The sequence below is a fragment of the Chelon labrosus genome, assembly GCF_963514085.1.
Source record: "Chelon labrosus genome assembly, chromosome: 9".
NCBI lineage: Eukaryota > Metazoa > Chordata > Actinopteri > Mugiliformes > Mugilidae > Chelon > Chelon labrosus.
In genome coordinates this window covers 6070538-6086814 of record NC_140359.1, presented here as the reverse complement: position 1 = coordinate 6086814, position 16277 = coordinate 6070538, and the positions used below count along the sequence as shown (strand labels likewise).

At 39.6% G+C, this 16277-nt stretch overlaps 2 protein-coding genes across 2 annotated transcripts; one reads left to right on the top strand and one right to left on the bottom strand.

Annotated features, from left to right (window-relative positions):
• Positions 1-2584: 2584 nt before the first annotated feature.
• anapc7 (anaphase promoting complex subunit 7) lies at positions 2585-8532 on the bottom strand. The gene is made up of 11 exons (XM_084552396.1): positions 8335-8532; positions 7511-7697; positions 6154-6273; positions 5715-5826; positions 5419-5572; positions 5190-5332; positions 4869-4986; positions 4574-4770; positions 4257-4481; positions 4010-4160; positions 2585-3012 (listed from the first exon to the last, which is right to left on the bottom strand). Exons 1-11 carry the CDS (start codon positions 8433-8435, stop codon positions 2823-2825), a joined length of 1698 nt encoding a protein of 565 aa, XP_084408522.1. The 5' UTR covers positions 8436-8532; the 3' UTR covers positions 2585-2822.
• A 1716-nt stretch (positions 8533-10248) lies between these two features.
• Positions 10249-16033, top strand: LOC311493053 (ubiquitin-conjugating enzyme E2 G1-like). The gene is made up of 6 exons (XM_084551566.1): positions 10249-10520; positions 13352-13454; positions 13550-13647; positions 13749-13927; positions 14046-14153; positions 14242-16033. Exons 1-5 carry the CDS (start codon positions 10478-10480, stop codon positions 14130-14132), a joined length of 510 nt encoding a protein of 169 aa, XP_084407692.1. The 5' UTR covers positions 10249-10477; the 3' UTR covers positions 14133-14153; positions 14242-16033.
• Positions 16034-16277: the final 244 nt, after the last annotated feature.

The following is a 16277-nucleotide window of genomic DNA, read 5'->3' as shown; positions in this document are numbered from 1 at the left end:
AGGCCAGTGTGTGTGTGTGTGTGTGTGTGTGTGCTTTGAGTTTTTTCAATTTAAAATCTAACTGTTGTCTCTTCCAATGCCTTCCACCTGTTTAGCTGCAGAGTGAGTACCCTTTGACCTGCATGCTGACTAATAGTCATCTTTACGTGGTTGCACAGGCAGCAATAATAAGGTTTTCAAGAAACACTTTAATGGTACAAAGGAGGAGCTTATTTAAGGGTACACAGCAAGCAGAAAGATTTCAGGCCCATTGACACCATGTTTTCGCAACCGTGACATTTAAGTGCCCCCACACTGTGTACAGCCATTAACCATAACATTATGACTACTGACGGGTAAAGTGAATAACTGATTATCTTGTTATCTCGGCTCCGGTCAGTGGGTGGAGTATATTAGGCAGCAAGTGAACATTTTGTCCTCAAAGTTCATGTAAGAAGCAGGACAATTTAGCAAGTAGAAGGATTTAAGTGACTCTGACAAGGGGCAAATTATGGTGGCTAGACGGCTGGGTCAGAGCATCTCCAGAATTGCAGCTCTTGTGTGGTGTTCCCAGGCAAAAGTGGTCCAAGGAAGGAAATTCAGTGAACTGGGGTCACGGGCAGTCTCACAAATTAAATGAAAAGCCTCTGTCACTCTATACAGGATAAAATTAAAGTGTGAGGACTCCTCTCAGCCGTGCTTTAAAAATGAACAAATATATTTCATAGCATTGTAAATTATAAGGTGGGTTTTATGCTCACTGAATGTTTTTATTAAGATAATAAGGTTTATTAAGCTTTGGGACAGAAACTGTTCAATAGTCTGGACCCAGAGGGCAGGAGGTCAAACATGTGGTGGCTGTGAAGAGTCCTTGCTGAGGACCAGATAGAGAGGTGTGAGAAGACACTGTGGATCACTGTGTGTTTTGGATGCCGCTGTGTACCTGCATTACAGTCAGGTTGTCCATGCTGACCTCTGTCCACTGGTGAAAACGACTCCAGTGGACATGTGAGCATCAGAACTGGACCATGGAGGAATGGATGAATCCTGTTGTACATATCAAGTTTCCCAGGGGAACATTACATCAATGTTATTCACTTTACTGGTTGGTGGTTTTAATGCTGTGGCTGATCTGTGTATATATTCATCTTCTGCCATAATCTGCTTGCACATAGCATGGCCTCTATTGCACCGTTTTTCTGAATTTAAATGATTCGCTGCTCAGATCCTTCTACTCTGGCGTGACGTCTTGTGTCCATCGATTCTGATTTTTCCTCTCCTTCTCCTTCTTCTTTGCAGTGAAGGCCAAGTAAGCCCGCCTCTCTACTCTAAATCCCCTTTGCAGGAACTTTGGTTTTGTTGTGTGTGTGGTGCATGTGTGTTTTGGGCAGAGCATCTTACAGGAGCTGCATGTCAGTTAAGTGATTCAGTGAGAGGGGCTCATAAATTTTTTTTTATATAGAAAGGCCGTGAACGAATGTGTGGTGGAAACTAGCCGGTCCCACCTCGTCAGTCCTCCCATCCTTCTGCATGAAGAGCCTTAGATTATGATACTATGATGCCATCTTTCTAGACTAAGATCTAAGTACCAGTCAGTTGTACATTACTCCATGGTGCATGCCCGTTCAGCCAGCCATCTGTTTCAGCAGACTTATAATAGACAATGTATAGTATTGGTAAATAGATTAGTTATTGTCAGATACAAATGTTAAATAAGCTCAAAAACACAGTTCATCTTTCCTAAGGAAATACTTTTATGCGATATTTAAAAACCAAACAGACTTCTTTTTGCTTTGCACTGAGACGTGCAACATGTTTGGAGCAGATATTTTTGCCATATCGGGAAGGCGGACGTGCAGCGACGCATGTTTTACCATGAGAACGGCAGGCAGTCCCTCCACTGGCATTTTTTTGCCAAACTGCTGTACTGTATTTTCAGAGATGATGATTGTACGATGTATCACATAAACCTTTGGTTTCAGGTAAATAAAACTGTCATTCATGAAGAGTTTATTCCTGGTGTCATTCACTTCATTCATTTCAACGGTTTCACATCTGCCACTGGAAAAATAAATGTCAAGAGAGAGTGTTAATATTTTTTATTTACATTTGAAAAATATGTACAAAATACTATAAACATTTGTCTTGAAATGGTAACACATTTGTTTTTATACACAGAAAGGCAGATGCAACGAACACAAAATAAAGACACATATTAAGATGATACATTTTAAGAAGCTGCAGAAATGTGGAGCATTTGTACTGATCTTTACTGTAACACTCTGAGGACACTGAGGCCGACCTGTGAGGCAGGCAGGCCCAAACAGAACATAGCAAGTATAATGTCACAGATGATGATGTTCAACTGCTTCAGTGCTTATTTATTTGCATCCACCTCAGTAAAGAGCCCAAAGCTCACTTTAAATGCTCACTGTAAATACTCAGTTTAATGTTAAGTTGTGTTTTCACTGCCTGGAAGCAGACAAGTGTAGCACACTTTTATTTTTCCTGAAATCTCCCACTACAGAATGAGCTTTTGGTGGTTTATGAGAGCTGCTGTGTATACAAGTAAATAAACCTGAAGTCAAAATAAACAGGCATCAGGTCAAAAATGGCAGCATTTTAATAAAACAGCTTCCTTCTTCCCAGGTGCAGCCATTAATGTTTGAGTTGCACCTCAAAGCTGCGACATCTTTTAGTCACTTGGTGTAAACCTCACGTATGGAGCAGCACGACCTTCAGAAGCCGTCTTGTCCCGTTTGACGACCCTCGCAACTGAAGGCTTCCCACATGCTGTGTGTTAGAAGGTGTTACAGACCGAGCACCCTCTAAGTGACTCGGGGTCACTGCATACCAAACCACTGTTCCTGATCAGCCCACTGGGCAGCTTCACTGTCACTGCCTTCAAGATCTCCATCCTCTCCGCTGCCTTCCATGTCGTCTCCATCCAGCTCGACTGTGGCGTCTGTCGGACTCTCCTCCTTTTCCATCTTCTGCATTCCTTCTAAGGACTTCTGGTCGTTGGGGTCCAGGCTTAGAAAGGAAAAACACAATCTTGTACTTTAGTATTTACTTTAGACCTGGTTGGCCTACCGGTCTGCTCAACACCAATTAGAGGTCTCCTACTATTTGTCAAGTACTATTTGCCGACGTTAACCTCTTGGTTTTGTTATTATCTTAACGCTGGTTAACATTGGCTTTACTATTTTTATTTTCCAAACCAGTTTTACATTTTTATATATGGTTATTTCCTCAGGAGTATTCACTCTTGTTGACTGTATATTTTCACACTTCTTCTGTTTTAATGCCGGTTGGCTAGCGTCAAAACTGCCAAAATCCCAAAAGAAGAACCAAATTCATGTGACTAAACATGTCTGCTGTGTGGAAGAACTTCACTCTGGAAAATGAAGTTAGTCAGACAGAAATTGTTGATATTTGGTGAGGTGTTAGTATGAGATGATCATTCAATACTACCAACTTTATTTGCCACCTACAACGAAACAGAATACGTTGAGTAAACCTAGGCAAAGGCTGCACTGAAAGAACAAAAATATTCCAGAGAGGAATACAGAGTTTATGGCGTTAGATGAGGAGCCCATTTCTGTAGCAGAGAACACAGGTTTTCACCGGCTGTTGGAGCTTCTGGAGCCAAAGTACATCAGATCTGACACTGACAGTCCTGTTTATTGGACTTAATACAGTCGCACAGTGCACACGTGATCAAGAAAAGTCTTTATAAATCTCCAGATGAGGAAACTTTGTTTATTTAAAATCGAGCAAGGACCTGGTTGTTTAGGTAAGGAGCACATGTCTAAGTAACATCCACATGAATGTCAGGACCAAAGGTTTCCCAGCAGAACACTGAATTGTAATGAGATTATCAAAGTTATTCACTTCACCCGTCAGTGGTTTTAATGTTGTGGCTGATCGGTGTAAGAATTAATGCCCACACCAGTGTAGACCACTTGTATATAAATTAGTGGGGGGATATTTTGTTTTATGGCATTGTCCAAGATGGAGCTGTATTTACCTTAATGCTATGCTGTACTGGTCCATGGCTTCCTGGTAATCGTTGACAGCCACCAGGAAGTCTCCCAGCATTCTGTGCAGCACACAATCACTTTGATTGGCCAAGGCGTTGCGCAGCAGAGCAATCCCTTCTTCATATTTCTGTTCCCGGCCTTCAAAATAGAAAGATCATTTGTTTATTTGTTTCAACATGTAATTAAAGTATACATATCTCTTAATGCCTTAGTAATGTAGTTAGTTGTACACACTGAGCAGTTCAGCCTTTTTGACCACAGCCTTGGTGTAGTCAGGTCTCTGGGCCAGAGCTTTGTCCAGCAGCGTTTTGGCTTTCTCTTGAGTAACAGGATCCTCCAGGCACACTGTAGCAAGTATAGTCAGAGTCTGTGCATTGGCCCCCAGGGTCTTATAGATGTTATTTGCCATCCCCATCGCCTCTCGAATCCCATTGGATGCCAAGTAACAGTCGATCAGACCTGGAATGATTGGTAAAATTAAGGTAAGCAGAGCAGAAAATAACTACGAAAACATGGAGACAAAGAGAAATATTTTTATTAAACAAACGCACCTTCATAGCAGTCGAGACGGCAGGGTGCCAAACGCATGGCCTCTCTGAAATGGATGATGGCTTCCTGGACTCTACCCATATTTCTCAGTGCTGCACCCTTCAGGAGGAGAGCCTGCACACTGTTGCTGTTCAGCTGGATGGCCTTGGCACCAAGGTAAAGGGCCCTGGAGTAACGCTTGCTATAAAAGCTGTGACAACTGAACAAAACACAAAAATTCAAAGGATTATCAAACCTGAAGACAACACTGTTTCATGTCTCACTGTCTATAAGAAAGGACATCTGTCCGAGACTTACCCAGAGATCACCCAGGGTTCAGCATGCTGGTCCGATATATTAAATAGCCGTCCTCCCAGGACTTCTACATCCTCCAGGTGTCCCTCACGGGCCATCAGGTAGCCATACACATCCATTCCTGCAAGTGCACACAACAATTATATTACCTACACAACAAAAAGCCCCTTCGCCTCTGCAACTCTAACAGGGCTGCTTTTACTGGTGAGAAAAACTGAATATGGTTGTCAAATAAGTCAGGAATGTAAATCTGCCAACATCTACCAAATACATCTGTTTGTGGCAGATGCCACGTTAATTTCCTTCTCTGGTCCTGGGACTCACCTTTGATGAGGTATGGGTCCAACATCTGGGCTTGCTCAAATTTGAGAATGGCATTTTTGGTGTCACCTGCCCTGAAATAGACATCTGCCAGGCTCACCAGAAGGTCCACATTGTCCCGCAAGAGAGATTTCTTCTCCAGAGAGCTGAAAGCATGGTGTTAACAGACGGTCACAATAAGAAAAACAGCAACATTCAAGGACTCTGTGCAAAGCTTTAGTACTCTGCTCACCAAATGGTGTTAATAGCTCTCTGGTTGTCCCCTGCATGTATGAAGGCGTACGCTTTGATCCACACAGAGAGCCAGTCGAGGTTGGGGATGCTCTGGATCACATCCATAGTCATTGATGCCACTTCAGCTCCTTTAACTGACAGAGAGAGAAGGCCTGGGGGAACAGATGTATCGTTTCAAGGTTACTGGACGACATGAACCTCTGAATCAAAGCAGAACTTTAGTAAGCATGTGTGTGTGAAAATATAATAGCTGACATAAATGTTGGGCTTGCGATGTCTCTTCACCATGCTTACCAATTATTGCATCCAAGGCGAGGGGACACTGTCTGAGCACCTCTTTGTAGCTCGTCACAGCAGAACGTTCCTGACCAGCTTTCCTGTACAGGTTAGCTAGCATCATGTTGATCTGAGGCAACAAAGTATAACAGCAAACATTTAATCATTATAATGTAGGACACCAATGCTGTAAAAACTGATTGAGTTAAAGTTAACATTTTGCTTCATATTGCACTCCATTTCTAGTCATTTGTCTATAAATAAAACCCAGCCTAAAAGCAGCATCTATCAAAGTACAACCAGCTACCTCATCTTTATTTTTAGGAATAATTACGACTCTATTACTATGACCCCCAACTTGATGTGGGGGTCAACATAACACTGATTGGTCTGTACTTAATAAAGCACAAGAAACATGAAGAAGACTTAATGATGATTACTGAGAGTAGCAGTCTACCTTAGGAGTCCTTTGTCTGGATGGAATCCCATCAAGGACCGCAATGGCATCTTTATCCAACTTCAAAATGGTGTAGCATTCAGCTATCTTGTACTTTACCTCAATTTCTGATGGCAAACTCTGAAAAACAATATTTCATGTAAATGCACATCCTCCGTTCACTATTCATAGCAACAAACCAAGTCTATCCTGCAGCCTTTTATCAAGAACGGATGATGGATGACATTTAACCATGTTTCAAGTTTCAAATGATGGACAAAAGCACTGTTTCAGAAGTTGACATAAACCTTAGCCAAATATGTTAAAACTTAATTTTCCTTAATTCCTGACATTTAATCCAAGAAATCATTCACCATCTTTAGTCACCTCAAACTGGGTTCATGATTATGTTTTAAGAGTGTGAAATGTCAGAATAACAGTCCAGTGGGTCAGAGGTCAGTATTTGGTAGTGTTTATATGTTTGAAGTAACTTTCATCAATCAAGTTTCAGGAATTGTAGTCCAATCCTCCTGAAAGAATTGAAGTAACTGATTCAGGTTTTCCTTGCCCACTGATGCTACCACCCCCGTGCTTCACTGTCGGGAGGGTGTTCTTCAACTTCTAAGCCTCCCTCTCCTCCAAATCATAGTGTGACTTTTTTTAGGGAGGTTTTGGAGCAATGACTTCTTTGCTGATGTAGTTTTATTGTGGACATAGATATATTTGTGCATATCTCGGAGACAGAGCGCATCTCCTTCCTGAGTGGTCCCATGTTGTTTATACTTGTGTAGTATTGTTTGTACAGATGAACAAGGTACTTTCAAGCATTTGGAAAAAGTTCCCATGGATGAACCAGAATCGTGGAGGTCCACAATTTGGACTTACTTTTGATTTTGCCATTAAGTCAAGAGGCACAGAGTTTGGCTAAAACCCATCCAAAGGTCCAACTCCAGTTGACTCAAATTAGCCAATGAGATGCTTCTAAAGCCATGATATAATTTTCTGGAAATCTTACATGATGTTCAAGGACACTTGAGTATATGTAAACGTCTGACCCACTGGAATTGCCATACAGTGAATTATAAGTGAAATAATCCATCAGTAAACAATACTTGGACAAATGATTTGTATCATACATAAAGTAGATGCCCTAATCGACTTCCCAAAACTATAGTTTGTTAAGATGAAATCTGTGGAGTGGTTGAAATTTTAGTTTAGTTTTAATGACTTCAGCCTAAGTTCATGTAAACTTTAACTGTATACACTGTTGATGCCAGTGAAGGAATATGTCAGTGTCCTTCAATATGCAAAATATAGTATACGACAATACAAACATTTTGTTGTTGTGTAGGGGATCTGGTTTTAATCTAAAACGTACCTGTGCCTGTATGTTAGATGTGGCTCCACCAGCAGAAGTACGAACTTTAGATGTTTTGCTGAGCACCTTCTTCTGCTGCAGGGCCATACTGTACTTGCAGGCAGCATTTCGATATTCCTTATCGTGGAAGATGGCATCAGCGTGATAAACCAACAGCTGGTACTTCTGGGCTGGAGAGAACAGCTCCCTAAAATCAAAGCACACAAAAAATATTAAAGTCATCAGAAACAAATGCGACAATTCAATAAGGTTGCTATAATCCTAGAAAATCTAATTTGTAAAAGGCATACAACCAACCAAACTAACGAGGCATAAAATATAAAAACAACAACAAAGAAAATGTCAAAGACAAAAATGTAAATTGTAATCCAAGGAATAGAGGCATCCATCTTCTAACAACCTTCTAACAACAAAAACCTTAAACTAACTATGAAAGGGCAAAGTGTTAACTATCTGGCCTTTGTTTCTATAATCAACCACACTATGATTATCAAGACTGTGAACAGGGACACTGAAAGAAATTATAAATATATGTGGAACATGATCCTGAACAATACTTGCCGCTAACCGCTAACCGCTAATCTCGCTGTTTATTACACGGGTTTCTACAATGGCTATTTCTCGGAAAGGAACCGCTTTATGTTATATATTAAAGCACGACTAACGCAGCTCTTTGGACTCAATGTGTAAGACAAAGCGTTACGGTTACAATGATTAATGTTAGCTGTTGTTGATCAGTTAGCTTAGGGCTATCACTGTCACAACACTGGTGAGGCAACGCACTTCTCAGGAAATAGACGGTCCCCGTTCGGACAGTTACTTACGGATTATTATTACTCATCGTCAGCAACAAACTGCTCAATATCCGGACATTAGAGTGGAGACCGGCGGCAGCCATATCCCGAACATGATCTATTGCGTTCATTTTCGTTTGTTTTGAGGGCTTGGTTTTGCTTTGCGTCTCAGGTTAAAAGTTTGGGGTTGTAAACAGCTAATATCAGCTAGCATCTGATGTATTAAATATGGCGCCGAAGAACCTTCCTTCCGCATTTCGCTGCTTTCAGGTGCTCTTCACGAACCCGTATTTTCAAATACCGCTCTTGCAAATACGACATCCAGGGAAAATTTCACCTTGTCAGAATAGACGCAGCAGTTTTATGGACTTCATTCTACTTTAGCGAAATGTCTATTAAGATTGAATTAAGTAAGTTGATTAAATAAGTCTTTGATATTCACAATCTCAATAAAGACAAGTCGCCAGTGCTGACATATTTCCGAAAGCACTGAACGCATCTTTTGTTACAGCCGTATTTTTAATTTTGTAAATATGATATGAAGTTACACAATTTCATTTTATTTTGGGGCACAACTATTATATTAAACAATCCTACACACAACATTTTCTTTAAAAAGAGATTTGCAATTACAATTTTTTTATGTTTAAGTATACACTGTGCCTCATAAATTTGTAAACCTTACAATATTTTTCTATTTATATATGAGCAATCAACTAAATTACAACTAACAAGCACAAAGTAATCATTTTTTACTAAGCATATACCCTCCGCAATCTATCTTTTTGCTTCATAAAGACTTGAAAGACTTCATAAAAATTTGAAATAACAAAACAAAAAGGCAAAAAAAAAAAAAAAAAAAACACTTGTGAAAGGTATTGTCTGTGCCCTTGCTCCACCAAATATAGTGGTAAAGTGTTTATTATTACTAGTATGATATTATTCTAACTACTAAGAGGATGCTGTTTTTCTGTTTTATAACTCATTAAAATTCATCAAACATTGTTTCACCCATATATTTGGATCTGTTAATGACACAATAGAGGAAGTTGGTGTCTTTTTTTTCACAATTTGCAGAGATTGACACTTTCATGCATTTGATTTGGGAAGAATACAAACCTCTGCAAGTAAGACATATAAAGACAGGCATTAAGTCTTTTTGAATTTCCCTTTCCCATGGGCTGACAGGGGCCTTTCTGTGGGGAGTTAGCATGTTCTCCCTGTGTCTGCATAGGTTCAGTTTCCTCCCACTGTCCAAAGACATGCTCACTAGGTTAATTGGTGATTCTAAATTGGCCGCAGGTGTGCATGTGAGTGTGAATGGTTGTCTGTCTCTCTGTGTTAGCCCCGTGATAGACTGGAGACCTCTCGCCCAGTGACTGCTGGGATAGGCTCCAGCGATCCCTTGACCCTTCACAGGACAACAGAAGATCATAAGAGATATATCTTACCCCGTGATGTATAATTTGTTCAGCTTGTGTGACATGCCAGGACCAAAGGTTTCCCAGCAGAACACTGCATTGTGCAGATGGTTTGACATTAATGCGCCATTATTTTATAAACTGATATAATACACTTTTATTTTTACACCTCTGGTCACTAATTGTAGCCAATTAAAATTCATTATTGACGAATCACATGTAGAACAATATACAAATATTACGACTACTATTCCATGAAACATGTAGAAATTTTCACAAATTGTAGGTGGGACATTTTGCTTATAATTTTATTATATTGTTCAGCATGAAGTAATTGTACCACACTACAATCTCAAAAGAACATTTCAAGACAGTCGTGTGGTGTGTAATTCACAACAGACACTGAAACATACAGCATTTAATGTCTCAGGTAATACACAACTTTGTGTGTTGTGACCCTCAGTGCAACTGAAATGTGATGTATTACATATTAATAAATAATCTCATATCTCGTCTAGTAAAGCTATAAAGACCGCTTTCCTTGTTGTTTTCTTAAGAAACGTTGCCATAAAGCCACACATAAACAAGCACACACAGTAAACTGCAGATGCGCATGCGCATTGCTAAATTGAGCAGCTGAACCTTGTGTCAAAACACAGAGGGAAATCAGCGGCAGGCAGGCAGTGCAGGATCTCACCTCGATTTCAGCTTGTGTTTGCCTACACAGTGTTTTTCAGTTACGTCCGCGTACCATGACCGAACAATCAGCATTACTTCTTCGAAAACAACTAGCAGGTAACGCCGAACATAGCATTTTTATTAAAATGTAGCCGATATAACAATTAGCTACCTAGCAGCTAACGTTAGCTTTTTTCTTTTTTTTAACTACGCGGAGCTATGTTTACGCCATAGGAGTTAGCTCAGAAAGCTAACCAAACAGCATAATGGGTTCGTTTATCACTGCAGTAGAGTGTGTGGCTAAGCTGCTTTGCTTAGCTGGTCTCTTTTGCAAACACACATAGAGTCTGAATTACATTCGACTCACTCATCATTATATCTTAATCGCAATGCTAACCGTGCTAGCGGGCTAGCAGGTTCGGCATTAGTTAGCTGACGGAACAAAGGAATAATCAATCCAGGGACTCATCTCCGCTGATGACTTTAGCATTGCTAATGATAGCTATGTACACTCCAGTCCTTTTATATACAAGTGTGCTACTATATCACTAACAGCCTGATTAAAGGACAAACTCATAATGTAAATATTAATTAATATGTGTCTGAGGTCTGGCTCAGACTGTAATATGAGGTAAGTTAACGGCTTTTTGAGGACAGGCATCTTAGTATTCAAGTGATGAAACTCTTATTGTTCACCCGTTGGTTTAATTTAAAAGTCATTACTAGTATTATTACAGAGATGTGCCACAATAATGCCACAAACATGAGAAATGAATATCCATATTGTACAATTTGTTCTGCGGCTTCTTGACAGTCCCATTCATAAATCAATGGGCCATTATTTTACGAGCTTATGTAATCCACTTTTATTTTTACACCTCTGGTTACACATCTGAGCTGTTTGTCTCTGCAGAAAACGACAGGTATCGGGGCCATCTAAAGTGACCCACTTTGATAAAGTTAGAGCTGATAATATAATGTTCTCAGTTTTGCCTTAAACACAGAAAAATCCATCTCTGTCGTGACTGTGGTCCAGATTGAGGGTTTTCATGTGGTGTTAAAGTGACAGCATTTGGCCAACACTGCATCCAATTCCATGACAGACTTAGTGTGTTTCACCGACTCAAAATGCGAATGTCTTTTCTTTCTCTGTGTGTGGGGACATGAATCACTGACCTTACAATGGTTGATTCAGTTCTGTTATTCAACTTGATGATTCATTTCAACAGCAATTATTTTTATTATATTTGGAAACCACGAGTAGATTTTGCACATATTTACCAAACTAAACATTCATTGAATGAACTTAATGGTGTGAGACATCTACAGATTTTTATATTAAGTAATAAACATACAGAGAGAAACAAAAAGTGACGTTTTCTGTTACTAAAATAATGAATATGGACAGCTGACTGATCCCTCTGAACCACGCCATAAGAGCCCAAACCAGTAGTCGACTGTTTGCCTATATTGCGCCGCTGGTGAGCATCTGTGACCTTAGTTTTTCTCATGAGTCCAGCACCATTGGCACTAGTCAGAGTGCTGTCGCTTTTCAGTTGATTTAGGTTGTTGAATCGGCAGCGGAACAAGTCGTAGAGAGAGATCACTCTGATTGGATGTTCAGCTTAGAGAACCAGTTCACAAGAAAAGAAACGGAAGTGATGAAAGTCTCTTCTTTCTTTTTTTCCTTTTTTTTTTATATATCTTTGCTCTAAAGTAAATTTTCAAATACACAAACATTTTTTGCAACATCATGATCATCTAGAATGAATACATTACATTGTACTGACGAACTGACCATCATAATTCAGGGCAGGCCAGCTCTGTACGATGGTTTGTAGCTCTTCCTAGTGTCCTAGCATCCCAGCTAATCCTAGTCCTTCTGGTTTCCCGCTTTAATTGACAAATACAGACTTCTGTCACCTGCTAGTATGAAACATTGATCATTTCATGCAGGCGAGAACGTATTTGCTCGATGGCCTTTGCTTGTAGTCTTTGTGGTGTGTTCAGGGGCAACTTTTAGCCCAGACACAGGCGAGGTGTGCGAGCTGACGTCACGTCGACCTTTGTTGCTGGTATGTCTTTGATGCTGGTTTGTTCAGTGAGTACTTTAGAGATTCATCAAATCAAAGTTATATTGAAAGATTGATTTAATCAGATTTGCTGTTAACTTGTTTTGAGGTACATGCCGTATGTGACGAAAATAGCCAACCATGCCCACATATTTTGCTCATGCCCCAAACAATTTCCATTCTGGATAAGTATTCCACCTTAAATTTCACAAAAGATCCAAAAGTAGCACCACCAAGAGAAAATATCTCCAAAAAGAATGCTAATAACCGCAATTAAATGAAGCGGATAAAACCGAATCCCCCTCAAGACACAATAAATAGACTAAGAAGGTATTGTAAATCTACCAAAAGGAACAAATAATGTACTTCTTAAGACCTGAGAAAAATAAATATTTATTAAAAGGTGAAACCTTCTTTTTACAATACTACATATCACCTCAAGTTGAAGCATAATATTTATTTCCTGTTTGCCCTTCTATCTTGGTTAAATTAAATATAAACTATATAAATACAGTGTAAAAAGAAGAAGCAGGAAATGGAACTGAAATAAAAAACTTTAGTTTGAAAGCCGTAAGTGGTCCAAAAAATCAAAACAATAGTTCAGGATGTCAAGTCAGCACAATCATGCTTAACACTTCCTACTGATTGTTATTTTATTCACCTGCTGTTACCCTGCTTTGTTATGAATTCAAAAAATTCTTAAGGCAACATTTCACAAGGGAATTACAAAGGTATACTTTATATACTTACAGGCTGTTCTGTGAACAAATCAATTGCATTTTGTTGCGCTTTAAATCATTTACTTACTGTTACAGTTCTGTTTTTATCTCCAGTGCATTTAAATAAAAATGCCATATGCCTCTTTTTTTCCCCCAGAGCTCAACAAGAACCCTGTGGAGGGCTTTTCAGCTGGCCTGATAGATGATGACGACATTTACAAATGGGAAGTTGTGATCATTGGTCCACAAGATACCCTTTTGTAAGTGTGGAAATATTTGGCTTAAAATTTTCAGAAGTTATAATTTGACTCCAGGTTCTCATCTCTCTGTGCTGTGTTCTTTGCTTCTCCCACAGTGAAGGAGGGTTTTTCAAAGCATACCTAACCTTTCCTTATGATTATCCTCTACGGCCGCCAAAGATGAAGTTTATCACCGAGATCTGGCACCCAAATGGTAATCACATTCTGCTGACATAAACCGATTTTAAAATTCAAGCTTTGAGTCTTCATATTACATTGGATTACAGTTAAATTCATGTTCCCGTTCCCCCACAGTTGCAAAGAACGGGGATGTTTGCATCTCAATTCTGCATGAGCCAGGAGAGGATAAGTTTGGTTATGAAAAGCCAGAGGAGCGCTGGCTTCCGATCCACACAGTAGAGACAATCATGATTAGTGTTATCTCCATGCTGGCAGACCCCAACAGCGATTCACCAGCTAATGTGGACGCTGCGGTGAGTTGCGCTACTTATCCCATTCCCCGACACTGTAAATCTTCATTTTTTTTTTCCGATCTTGTAGTCTTTGCAGTCGGGGATGTGTGATTAAAAAGTATGATGCTGCTCTCCACAGAAAGAGTGGAGGGAGGACCCTAATGGTGAATTCAAGAGGAAGGTGGCTCGCTGTGTAAGAAAAAGTCAAGAGATGGCATTTGATTAAGAGTCAACTGTAAATTCCAGGGTAAATAAATTTATTTCATGAAGTCATCCGTACAACATTGCCTTTAACAGTAGTAGTAATAATAATTACAATATTTTTTCTTTTCCAGTTTAAGGAAATGCCTTCAGAGGGAAGATTTCAGCAAAAGGCTTTTGCACCCCTTGTTTTGCCAGTCAAAGGAATTGGTTGGCTTCAACCACATTTCTGTGAACGGTTGTCATTTTCCACCAGATGAGCCAATTTGAAAACCCTACCAGCGAAATTAACCTGTTTCCTACCTGGAATTGTATATTTAATTTTATTTATTTTGAGAAAAAAAAATAATGATGTAAGATATGTCACTACTGTAAATTAACTTGCTTTTTTATCTGCTGCTGAACAGTTTCTACTTTATACCAGGTTTCTTATGCAATTTAGTGGTCAAGATTGTGTAAAACAAAATCATTAGGTCACCACTCGTCCCCCCCCGCTGCACATTGTCAGCCCAACAAACCTCTGTCAATAGATGTGATTATTTTCAGCACTGTCATTGAATCACTGTTGCCTTTTTATTTGGCTTCATTCCCTCACTGTTTTCTCACAGTTTGCTCTTTGTGTATAGGGACAGGTCGAGAAATTTTAGAGCGATTATAAAGGATTTTCATACAGCCTCCTGTTAGCGTTTTCTTCTAAACGCCAGTGGCCGTCTAAAGGTTTAAAACCACGACTGTCAAACCTGCATGATCCCTTCAAGCAGCTCCGTTATGTATTCCTTCTAGCTGTGTATGTAAAAGGAATGGCTTACTTAATGATTTGAGAGTTAATATATCGACTCGCACAAGCATAGCTAATGATAACAGAAGGTTTGTGCCAACTTTATTATCGATCCTAAATATTCTTGATCCTAACCTTAAAATGTGTGACGCTCCTGGTCAATGAAGTTGATTGAAAATCATGAACAACCAGACACAGTCTGTGAAAATAGCCTAAGCTGTGATTACTCCACATGTGTACAGGTTAACTGGCATCGAGTTTACCTCAATTTAAACACATTTGACCCAGTTTATGGTTGAGTGCTTAATCAGTTGGGGAACACTGATGATTTTTAAAGGCTCCATAGTAGAGTTAGACTAGTCATTTTTTTTTTGGTTTTTTTTCCTTCATTGTGGCACATTTCAATTAGTGTGTCGTTAAAAGTCACATTCACTTGTGGGTTTTAGACTCTTAAAAAGACTTTGGGTAGATATTTGAATAATGCTCTTCTGTTAGCATCTTGAGTTCCGATTGGTGCATACTTGGATAATATTTATCACCTCTCCTTAATTACTGAATTTGCGTTGTGATCCTTGAACTCACCACATAAACTGTAAAGTGTTAGCACGTGTTCTGTTGGGAAATGAACACAATCCTGCGTCTAGGTTTTATTTTTTTAAAGAATACGTATAGTTTGGGTGGAGTCTGGAGACCATGGGCTTTTGTTCTGACTATTAAGCCATGATGACATCCGTTCTGTTCTACACGATTGATCTGTGACTGACATTGAAAACGTAGCTAACCATCTTTTAGCGCATGCAATCAGGGTTTTGAAGGAGTTGGGTATGTTTAATACCATTGTTAGTGCATTCTGGGTGAATGTGATGTGTACAGTTAGACATCTGTAGACTTGAGGATCACATAACTGCTGTTGACATTACCTTTTTAAGTCAGAATTTTCTAACTTACCATGACCTCCTCAGACCGGTGTTCACTGTATTTGCACAGATTCGGTGCGTTTGAAATGTCATTAAGCAATACGCTCTGAAAATGGTGTGTCCAGGTAATCCACCCTAACGCCATTATTTGTTTTTTGGGGTTTTTTGTTTTCCATTTTGTGTCAATGCAATGTATATTGGACACGATGCTCAATAAAGTGTGTAAACAGAGTAGCTTGTAATTTTGTTTGCGCTTTACATTTTAGATGAGAACACGCTCCGAGTTCAAGTATATTAGACCTCTGCTCTGTAATTGGAACCCAGTGGACTAGTGTCACATTTCAGGACTGGCTGCGTTTCAGACTAATGGGGTCTGCTTGCTCCAACACGTACTGAGCTGATAACGATTCTCACAACTTCTCTGACGCATCGACAGGAAATATTGGGATCTTAAGTGAATGATGAGGAAGCGGGT

Excerpts from the sequence above, each read along its gene's own strand:
- anapc7 (XM_084552396.1), bottom strand. The coding sequence starts at position 8,435 with ATGAACGCAATAGATCATGTTCGGGATATGGCTGCCGCCGGTCTCCAC. Across the intron at positions 6,274-7,510 it reads CATCTAACATACAGGCACAG|AGTTTGCCATCAGAAATTGA; the intron begins GTACGTTTTAGA and ends ATTGTTTTTCAG. Across the intron at positions 4,987-5,189 it reads GGACCCATACCTCATCAAAG|GAATGGATGTGTATGGCTAC; the intron begins GTGAGTCCCAGG and ends GTGCACTTGCAG.
- LOC311493053 (XM_084551566.1), top strand. The coding sequence starts at position 10,478 with ATGACCGAACAATCAGCATTACTTCTTCGAAAACAACTAGCAG. Across the intron at positions 13,455-13,549 it reads GGTCCACAAGATACCCTTTT|TGAAGGAGGGTTTTTCAAAG; the intron begins GTAAGTGTGGAA and ends CTTCTCCCACAG. Across the intron at positions 13,648-13,748 it reads CGAGATCTGGCACCCAAATG|TTGCAAAGAACGGGGATGTT; the intron begins GTAATCACATTC and ends GTTCCCCCACAG.